Raw genomic sequence first — 11,382 nt, 5'->3', positions numbered from 1 at the left:
GTTTTAGAGGTGTGCATAATTATAACACAGCATCATAGTACACGTCACCTGGCTTGTTTTTACACTGAAGTGCTCGCAGTGCTTGCGGCAGGGTATGATCAACCTCAAGCGCTACGATAGCATCCGATGTATCGATGGTTGCATACACTTCCTGGACATGACGTGCACAAGTGGGCGTCTTAAAACAGACTGGTGGGTGTCTGTATACACTATGGACCTCAATCAGACCCGGTCGCAAGCGCTGAGCGCTCGCAACCGGGTCAATGTTAAGGCCCTGCGCACGGGTGCGCAAGCCCCGTAGCGAGAGAGAATCTCTTTCGCTCCGGAGCTCACTACAAAAGGGGCGGCTGTCAATGTTGATCGTCAGCTCGCCCCGTTTTTTTAGGCAGGGCGGGGGGGTGGCTACACAAACGGAGGTGTTCCCAAATGAACGCCTGCCGTTTTGTGGGTGGCCGCACTGACATCAGCAGTGATGTCAGTGGGGAGCTTCCTGCTTGATCTGAGCAGGAAGCTCCCTGGGGCTTGCGGTTGCCGAGACCCGATGGTCGCGATGGTCATGACCATCGCGACCATCAACCTGGTCGGTCGCTAAGCTGTGGGTGGTAACCCACAGCATAGCTAGCGACCAGGAGGCCGCACTAAAAAAAAGAAGCGGCCGCCGTCATTCAGAGAGAGCGATCGCTTCTTGCGACAGCCTCTGAATGAGGGCCTATGTGATGTCTGTAAGAAATACTGGGCGTGCAAATGCATTGCTGTGAGATAGCACTGCCTACACACTTTGCATACACATCGTGCGAGCGATCGCATCTAGTGAGCAGCTCTGAATCAGCTCCAGATTGCGATATTGCTGACCTCATCCAAATAAAGGCCTCTGCTGGTGCATGGCTAAAGACTGGAGCCAGGTCCTGCCGCATGCACCAGAGAGCGAGTTAACAGTGTGCTGCTCCTTGATTATTCCAACAACACACAGAGCTGAACGCTCTGAGCAGAACGCTCGCTCTGAATCAGGGCCGTCCTATTTAAATGTGGAGCGGCCTTATGGACGCTCGCATAGCTGTGGGTTACCATTGGGCTTGCGACGAGACCTCACTCTTTGATGTTAGTTCTCCGCCAGTGGATGTGTGCATGGAATCTGCAGCACTGAGTGCGTGTGTCTGTGTGTGTTTGTGTAATCATTAAACTCTCCCTTCACTGAGCCTCATATAAAAATTAAGGTATAGTGAAAGTTCTGTTAGTTCATTCTTTACTTACACTGCAGGAAGATGTCTGGCTCTGAAAGGCAAAACAAATCTGCCCGGGAGAAATTCCTGGAAGACATGATGAAAGTGGCTGAGGAGGCCAGCAAGAAGACTCAAGAGGAACTGACATTTCATTATAAGGGAATTCCGTACCCCGTTGGACTCAGTAGTGAGGCCACATTGCAAGCACTAGAGTCTTTTGAAGCCAGAGAAGATGATGTGCTGATTGTAACCTATCCCAAATGTGGTAAGTGGGGGAAACAGTTACAGTTGCTAAGTGTATTAAAAGTATTAGCAAGTATTAAAAGAGCAGTGTCATATTCACTTCAGGGTATCTTTCAGTCCCTGTCCCGGTATTTAAACGATTCCACAGATGTCTTAGTAAAAATGGATTCAAAAGCAATTAAATCTCCATAGATAGGAGAAAAATTCCAATATAAAAGTCCACATAAAAGAGTTCAATAAAAGTTCATCAGAGGAACATCAACCAGAGTCCCAAAAAGGCTGGGTGGAAATCCTGCTCTGCTCCCCGTGGGATGGCTCGCGGCTGTATCCCCACTTCAGGCGGCTCAGTCAGTCTGGGCTGGGATGTGTCGTCTCCACTATGGCAGCACTTCAATGCGTTTCGGAGAGTTCACTCTCCTTTTTGGAATATTTCTCCTATCTATAGAGATTTAATTGCTTTTGGATAAATTTTTTACTAAGACGTCTGTGGAATCGTTTAAATACCAGGACGGGGATTGAAAGATACCCAGAAGCGAATGTGAGACAGGACGTGAATGTAAGTGTCTTTTTAATAGGAGAAAGTGTCATGCCATCCTGACTTTCAGAAGTGAAAGATAGCTCGATGTGCAGACCAGTTAGAATTATTATGTAAGTGTGATTCCAGTTGATACAGGCAAAAGAACAGGAAGAAGTAGAAAAAGTTTTCCCTACGTGGAACAAGTGATCTCCACCCTGATAGTTCTAGTTATCTACAGACCACATATTATAGCCCCTTGTATAGCCTTTATGAGACATTGTTAGCGTTGTTGATTTCACATATTCTTTTGATTCATATTACTTTTGTGAGAGTTTTTTTTTTGTGCTCTGTTTTGAAGTTCATGAGTTGCTGCACATATGTATAGAGGCGCATAGTTAATATACCTTTTGAATGATATAAATGTAAATATGTATAAACCAGGCATCAGAAAAAACTTTTAAATAAGGAGCAGTGGAAAAACAGCACTCCAAGACGTATTGCTGCATAAACAATTAGTCTATTTGCTTTAAAGAGCTACGATTTGCAGCTATGCAAGCATTAAAGCCGTGTGTTTGTATAGTTTGAAAAATGATCTGCTAGATCCAAAACAGTAATACTACTTGAAATACAATTTTTTTCATAAACTGTGTGTGAATATGTATGTTTATGATATGGTTTATGATACCAATTCTATTGTCCTTTTACCTTTATATTTTACATTTATATTTTAATGTCAATTACTTTTACTTTAGTTTTTTTATAGAAGTATAGATATAGATAAAGTGGTGAGTGCTGAACAGAACTCCCAGTGAATTTATAGAGGGAGATTTAGCACTAAAGCAGTATAAATTGCATGTATAAGGCGGTTATTATTATTATTATCCTTTATTTATATGGCGCCACAAGTGTTCCGCAGCACCTTACATAGTGCATAAAACTAATAAGTGAACAAGAAACAAGTAACTTACAGTACATTACAGTGCAGGACAAGGGCACAATTTATATACATTGCTGCAATAGTGATTAAAGCACTCACAATAAGCAGCCGGGAGTTGACAGTCACATGTTAGGTGCCCTTATGGGGAGTAAGGAGTAGAAGAAAATGTAAAGAGAAGCAAATGAGGGAAGAGGTCCCTGCTCGTGAGAGCTTACATTCTAAAGGGAAGGGGCAGACAGACAGGCATGACACAGAAGTGGAAGATAGGGAGGAAAGCACATGAAGTGGGTTAGGATAAGAGCTGGAAGGCCTTGTGGATCTTGAGAGCCCGTTTGAAGATTTGTAGAGAGGTGGAGAGTCTGATAGGGAGAGGGAGAGAGTTCCAAAGGTAGGGAGCAGCAGGGGCAAAATCTTGGATGCGGGAGTGGGAGGAAGTAATCAGTTTGCAAGAGAGGCGGCATGCATTTGTTGAGCGAAGTGGGCGGGCGGGAGTGTGAAGGGAGAGAAAATCTGAAATGTATATGGGAGAGGATTTGGTTAGGGCTTTGTAGGCGAGTGTAAGAACCTTGAATTGGCATCTGAAGAGGAAGGGAAGCCAGTGTAGGGCTTGAAGGAGAGGGGAAGCAGATGTAGAACGTCTGGAGAGGAAGATGAGCCGAGCAGTAGCATTGAGGACCGATTGTAGTGGAGAGAGGTGGGAGACTGTGAGGCCAGCTAGGAGAACGTTACAGTAGTCCAATCTGGAGATGACCAGCGAGTGGATGAGGGTTTTAGTGGCATCCTGGGTGAGGAAGGGTCTAATCCTGGAGATATTTTTTAGGTGGAAACGGCAGGGCTGTGAGAGGTGCTGAATGAGTGGTGTAAAGGAGAAGGAGGAGTCTAGGATAACTCCAAGACAGCACACTTTGGGGCTAGAGGAGATAGTTGTGCCATCAATAGATAATTAAATTGTGGGAAGTGAGGTAGTGGAAGAGGGTGGGAAGATGATTAGCTCAGTCTTAGACATGTTAAGTTTAAGAAAGCGCTGGGACATCCATGAAGAGACAGCAGAGAGACAGTTGGAGATACCGGTAAGAAGCGAGGGGGAGAGCTCAGGGGTGGAAAGGTAAATTTGAGTATCATCAGCATAGAGATGATATTGGAGGTGAAAAGAGTTTATGAGTTCACCTAAAGAGGACGTATATAGGGAGAAAAGGAGAGGTCCAAGAACAGAAAAGAGTGTTCACCACTATTCAGATAACAGTCAGCCTGTTTGTTATCTTATTACTGTTTTCATTATTGGTGATGTCTTCTCACCATAGGCGTCTTTATAATGGGTGTAAGGTGTGAGGTGCACACGGGCCCCTGGGTCCAGGCGCCCCCACACCGCACACCCTGCACCCATAGGTAATTATACCTAACTCTCCGCCAATTCCCGAAGCGCTGCTCCACAGCGCCTAATCAGCAAACACTCACTGAGAAAATTGCGGCGCCCATTTTCCCAGTGATCTGCGTATGCGCAGAAAAGATGTCCCCAGGAAAGTAGACGCAGGTGCCATTCTCCCGCGCATGCACAGTATTTTCTGGCATGAAGCCAGAATCAGAAAGTGCTTAGTGCTGCTGAGCTGCTGACAGAGAGGATGGGGCCCAAACGGAAGCTGCAAACGGGCCCCCTCCTCTCTTAAAACGCCCCTGCTTCTCACACAGGCTTTTCAAAGCTAAAACATTCCAGGTATAAATAGGTAATCTCATTAATGTAATAGACTAGCAAATTAAAATGACACCCCAAAAGATATACATTAACAATACAAGATACAAATACTTCAAGAAGAGTTGTAAAATTATAATTGTCATTAAAATATAAAGAGAAAAAAAACATAGAATCGATATTATAAATCCAATATGTAATTAAATATGTAACTGGTCAACATATAAGCAGTTTAGGATCCTATTATTACGATTTTACATTCGTTTAAAGTGCTGGTATATTTCACTTGTGTCAGTATTAGACCTTAATAAACCTTATGTGCCTTTAGTGTTCATATCTTGTTTGTTGCAACCTTTTGGTTGTTCAATCAATATACTTTACAGCAAGTTAGTCAAAGAATAAATATACACTATCAGGCAGATTTAATTACCTGTACGGCTTACGGCTATTCAATTACTGCGGCTCAGCCACGTGGTAAGGCCCAGTGTGCACATGCATTTTTCCTTACACAGCCAGGAGATGCAAGGAAAATTTCACCTTCAGTGCACCCTCTGGGGATTACCGCAGATTAGATTCCAGACACTTAACCCGAAATATGAATATAATCGAGGCGCCAGACAGGTTAATTAACAGGGTGTTATAATAGCAGCACACTTAGGAGAGGTATGCCAATCCTCTATAGAAATAGATAAATTACAAATATACTGTACGTGGCACTTATACACACACTGACACATAACATGTTCAATAAAATAGTAACATGCAATCATACAAAACTACATATGCATAATAATGCACAATCATTAAAAACAGGCCTTGCTTGTATTAAAAATAATTCTTAGACTCGCTTAAAATAATACATTTTCATAGGTAGTATAAGAGAAATATGCGGCAATCACCGTTGATACGGTATACTGGGTAATAAAAGTCACTCTCTAATATACTCCAATGTGTGCCAAAAAGAGTAATAATGATTTGCATATATAGTTGAAAAGCTCACTTGTAATATCTACTACGGAGACCCTCAGTTCTAGGAAATTAGTCTCAATGCAGCCGACACAGTGAATCCTGTCATAGGAATATAGTAAGTTCACCAGCAGAGCAAATATTGTCACAGGATTCCTTACCCCACTGATAGTAGAGATGGTAGACCTCTGTGCTGTTGTATGTTCGGCCCTTCAAGGCCATTTGGAACATATTTCCTGCAACACTGAAAAAGTGATTATCTCGCCGAATGCCCATGCGGGCAACAGTATGTGGGCAGAACAACCAGAAAACTAAAGGTTGCTAAGCAGCAGCCTCGAGAGGGGAGGGAGTCAGGAACTGAGGCAGACATAGATGAGAGACAGCCTCTAACAAACCCATGAAGATACCCTGATGCAGACACAGTAGCCAGGAAGGGGCCAGGGGAAGCAAGCTATCAGGAATTTAAAAACAAACAAACAACCACCAGAACACCATTGAATGAGTTCCATTTCATGGTGGCAAACATAGGACCGCCACCATCAAATTGTAAAAACACTACCATCAGAACAAAAACATTGCTGGTTAGTAACCATCGAATTACGATGTCCATCCCTACACTGAACCTACCGACAGACTCTGGCCACCACTCCTCCTCCGTGAAGTACTACCTCTCCAGCATGATGTCCCGCACAGCCATACAGCATGCATGTTCGGGTATGTTTGGCTGCGGGAACATGGGGAGAAAACACAATCTCACACACCATCAGAAAACACGATTCAGCAAAACACGGTTCTTGGTAAATTTGAGTATTTCAGCTGACAAAACTCTCCCGTGTCCCTGCCAGATAAAATTCTTAGTAAATTTACTCTTTACTGTTTTATATTAGGTTGTTTCACCTGTTTTTATGATTTATGGGTTACTATATGTAATATAAAAAAAGAGCGCCTCTAGTGCAATAACATTTTGATAACATTCAGTTAGTATTGTGCAACAACACAAGGAAATTGGCCTTGTATCAAAATAATGAATAAGGCTTCTCGGACACAGTGCATTGGACACTCCCAATATAATTACTCAAGCAAAAAAACAAAACATCCAAACAAACTTCCACATGTTTATACGAGGGTGGTCAATAAATAAGGTAATAAGACCTCTCATTGCGTAAATTTATTCAATTCGTACATATACTGTACGTATAATCTATCCCGCCATTGAAGAAGTCAGTGTCAAGCACCTGAAGTCAGGACATGATGGCTTGCTGAACTTCACTGTTGGTTGCGAATCGCTTTCCACCCTAGGGCTTCTTCAATGGTTCAAAGAGATGGAAATAACACTGTACCAGGTCAGGGCTGTATGGGGGATAGTGCCTGCCAATGGTAGTGCCGTAACAACTCCCGTGAGTGGTTGGCTGAGTGTGGCCTGGCATTATCGTGCAGCAACGCGACACCTGTTTGCAGCATACCAGGTCGTTGCCCTAAATGGCTCAATGTGTTACAATAGCAGGCAGCATTCACAGTATCTCCCTTGTGAGGAAATCAACAAGAAGAATACCCTTGTGGTCCAAAAACATGGTGGCCATGACCTTCTTTGCTGATTAAGTTGTTCTGAACTTCTTTGAAGGTAGGAACAATACTTGTTTCCATGTCAAGAATGATTGCCTCATGTCTGCCGTCACATGATGCACCCACGTTTCATCACCTGTAACAATATGCTGGAGAAACTGCACTCCCTCCTTATGGTACTGCCTCAAGTTACCAAAGACATCCCATCCTACTGGTTTTGTGAACTTCTGTGAGTTGCTTCGGTACCAAACATGAACACTTTTTCCTGTAATCTTGTTGCTCATGAACGATGTTGTGCACAGTGCCCAATGAAATGTTTAGTTCGTCAGCAATATCACTAACTCAAATGTGTCTGTCCTCCTGAATCAGACCTTCAATGTAGAAAAAGATAACAATGTATACATTTGCGCAAAAAACACAATATCAGCTGCATATACTGTGAAGCCTTCACCAATCTCCAGAATAAAGGTACAGAACAAACAAATAGTATCCAAAAAGGCACTATTATAGTTCACATCCAAAAGTAATGTCTTTCAAAATCCTTCAATGTGGCACAAATTATTATCTATGGTGGACGTGCTTGGTCAGACGGATCACTGCTCATCTTGAATGCCTGTCCTGCCGTCAAAGGCACCAAACCCAAACCTGTTTTCGTGACATGACGTAATCACCATACACCTCGACAGGTTGACGTACCTCAATGTTTAACCATGTGTCCGCCAGCCCCGCCAATTTACAATTGATGATGGGACAGTATGACTTATATGAGGTGCAATCTAATGAGCCTGAGGGGGAAATTAGACTGAAATAGAAAACATTACACACGTGAGAGGTCTTGTTACCGTACTTATTGAACAACCCTTATATGTACAATACAGAAGAATAGGATAAGATATATTGTAGTATAGTCAACACACTAATAAAGAAATCAAATATGCATATTCATATATTAATAGAGAGCTTGTCAGTAACAGTGGTGCATGCAGGGGGGTTCCTGAGTACCGATTTTGCCCCTGCAATTTAGTCATTAGATTAAGTGATTAGGATTTTCATTCCCCTGATGAAATAATATTCCTCTATCATCTAGCAATGTATTCAACTGCAGCTATAAATTACTGTTTTGTTCTTGACCTTTGCCTTACCCTGGATCATTATAAATAAAAAGGTAGAGCTATATTACATTTACCACTGTCTTTATTCAGCCTTGTGAACAGAAATTTTTGGAACTTCATCTTAGTTTTCTGCGCACGTGCATTGATTGAATTTAATTACGATTGTAGTGAGGATTTCTTCACAAAGTAAGTGACAGGTAGTCAGCATTTGGGGGAGGTAACAGGAAATGGTTAGAAAAAGGCAGGCATGTCGGACCATTTAAACACCGTTTTCTGTGCGTCCATATTCTTGCTGGCAGCAGGAGAGCCTTTCTGCTTGTCTGGAGACCCACTATGTCTGCGACAGCTTAGACCTAATGGTCCATACATCAGCAATCACAAAAAAAGATTCAAAGATCCTGTGATTTTCCCCAATTTGAAGATTCCCCAATCCCCCAATCTGCGCCCATACATTACAGATATTTTCCATGATTTGCATGTCATTTTCAGGAAAGACAGGTCTGCAAATCTTTAAAGGCTCATCACTTTACAAGTTATGGTCTGTAAATCAGCTGATCGCTGTCATACACTAGCAATCTACAGCCCAAATTTGTCTGTGAAAGCCAACATGTTGGACAACCTGATTCACCAACTCCAATCACCTTTTGGTTGGAATCCGCGATCTGTAAACCCCATACATTGCAATTTTTTGTACACAATCATCTGCAAAATGCATAATTGCCCAAATCGATTGCTGATGTATGGGGGGCTTTATTTAAAAGGCTCATGGCCACCAGAACTGCCTACAATGTTTCTGGCAAATGTAAATTGCTGTTAGTGGGCATCTCTAAAAAAAGGACAGTGAGTCATTAGCATATTTTCACTATTGTGATCCGAGAGAGATCGCAGCTGCGATGACATTTGCATCCACATCTGAATCAGGCCCGATGTATGTTCCTTTTAATTTAATTCAACATAATTTAATTTTTATTTATTTTCATTTATTTAGTTAATTGTTCGAGAGAAAAAAACACTAGCAAAATGAATAGTCTACCCACAATCCTTTCTGTTTCAAAATATAACAATCCCCTTCAGAGTCAAATGTTTTGGTAGACGAAATCTGTATAGGATTGAGGATAGATAAGATTGATGGTTTCTGCAAGGTGTTTTTGTATATGACAGCCTGGTTGGCTGAGTGAAGGGTTTGTGTCAGGTGGCCAGATCATCCTATAGGCAGAGGGATAGGAGGAGTTAAATGGTGGATATATAAGGAAGGGTTAGAGGGCAGCTCAGCCTCTTTTGCAGTGGAATTTCGGAAAGGCTGAGTATCTCTGGCATATTTATCCTATTTACTTTGTTACCACTGTCTTTTTTCACCATGTCTCGTCCTCGTCGCGATGCCCCCCCTCCCCGCCGGCTGGCTGAATTTTCGTGCCGTCTGCGCTCTGTTCCCGCCCGCTTATCTCCCCCAACCTCCCCTTCCCAGTTTCATTCATCCACCCCGAGCGGCTCTGCCCCCCTTGTCATCGCCCCCCCAGCGGCTGCTGGGTCCGCTCCCTCCTCTGCCTGCACTCTTTCCCCGCGTGCTTCTGCAGCTGGCGCGCCTACATCCCCACCTCGCCCTGGCGCCAGCTCTTCTGGCAGCATCGCGGCCCCTGCTTCTCCAGCGCGCGACGGGTCTGCGCATCCCTGTCCGCTCACCCTCTCTCCGGTCAGCGTCGCGTCTCCTTTGGCGCCGCTGGGGTCCCCTTGCACACCTGCTTTGCCTGCGGCTCCGGCGGGGGCTCTCGGCGGTGTCAATGACGTGCGCGCCGCATTTTCCGCGGGTCTCCCCCATTCAAGCAGCGGAGGTCACCTGACTTCAGCCCCGTCCTGGCCTCATGTTGGGTCCGGTGGTTTCGTGGCCACCGCGGCTGCGACCTCTGCCGCTTTGATTTCCGGTGGCCCAGCCGGCCTGGCCCATGCGGCGGGCCCGGCGGCCATCTTGCCTCAGGCGGCCATTTTAGGTGCGGGGTCTCCCTATTTCCCAGGCACCTTTCCACATTTTTCGGGGGGTTTGGCGCAGTGTTTAAGCTCCCCAACTTTGCCCGCTACTCCATTTGCTGGAGTATCATTTGGGCACGTAGTGCCGGTTTCTATTCAACCCCCATGGTACACCCCAGCCGGCAGCCAGGCACCCTCCTTTAATGCACCACCCCCCCTTTCTATGGCAGGCCCTTCTAGGGGTCAGACTTCTTGGAGCTCAGGCGTAGCTCCTCCGATTTTGTCATCTTCTGTTGCTGTTCCTCCTGCCCACTTTTATTCTCCCCATTTCGCGGCCCCTCCTTCGGCATATCCTCCTGCTTTTCAGCATGCGCAGTTTCAGTACCCGTACCTGCCAGCTTGGCAAGTTTACCCACCTGCAGCGGCTGCGCCACCGCCTTTGCCCCCAGTTTCCTCTTTCAGCACACACTCCGGCCAAACTGCCTCTGTTTTTCCCCCGCCCAGTTTGTCGCCTCCTCCGCGGGCGCCAGCCATTCCGCCTCCTAAGTCGGTCACCCTGTCCCTTCCCACCCCGGAGGTTTCCGGGTCCGTTTCTGCGGTGGCTCACACGTCTTCCTTAGTTCCAGGCCTTGAAGTATCTGATGGTCCAAGTGGTGAGGTGTCCGCAGTTCTTTCATTGCCTGCTTCGGGACAGGAAGATTCGGCACCGGTATCTGAAGCTGTGGCGCCGTCAAGGGAGAAGTCTGCTGAAGCGGGTCCGCTTCCATCTGGTTCTGGTGAGTATGAAACTCCTTTGTCTTCTTCTGACTCTTCTTCTTCTTCATCTCACTCTTCTGGTTCCCCCGCTCGCCCCCGTAAAATTGCTAGACTGGTTGCGCGGCGGCTGGCGAAAAAGTCAGGTGGCGAGACTAGGAGGTCTGATGAGTCAGGGGCAAAAGCGCAGGAAGCAGGGGCAGATACAGTGCATTGCGCGAATACTGCGGTGCTACGAGGCTTACGGAAAAGTGTAAAAGGCAAAATTCGCAAAGGGAAATTTGTAGACCTGTTTTCACTCACAGATGACATGAGGAAAGGTTTGGTGCAGGCTAAAAAATCGGGAGGCATAGGAGAAGATGCTTTTTGCAACTTTAATACGTGGTTGAAAGGCATGCTCATATTTGCGACATGTTATTTGG

At 45.0% G+C, this 11,382-nt stretch overlaps 1 protein-coding gene across 1 annotated transcript in view; it reads left to right on the top strand.

Moving 5' to 3' along the window:
* The first annotated feature begins 1,262 nt into the window (after positions 1 to 1,262).
* The window catches only part of LOC148521939 (sulfotransferase 6B1-like), a 45,901-nt gene continuing 35,781 nt past the window's right edge, over positions 1,263 to 11,382 (top strand). Inside the window, exon 1 of the mRNA XM_088474503.1 lies at positions 1,263 to 1,485. Within this exon, the coding sequence (XP_088330629.1) occupies positions 1,263 to 1,485 (223 nt within the window). The remainder of the gene's footprint in view (positions 1,486 to 11,382) is intronic.

Source organism: Taudactylus pleione, unplaced genomic scaffold (genome assembly GCF_031769625.1).
Source record: "Taudactylus pleione unplaced genomic scaffold, aTauple2 ptg000154l, whole genome shotgun sequence".
In the NCBI taxonomy this organism is placed as follows: Eukaryota; Metazoa; Chordata; class Amphibia; order Anura; family Myobatrachidae; genus Taudactylus; species Taudactylus pleione.
Note: the sequence above shows the minus strand (reverse complement) of the source record. Positions and strands in the feature narration are given on the sequence as shown.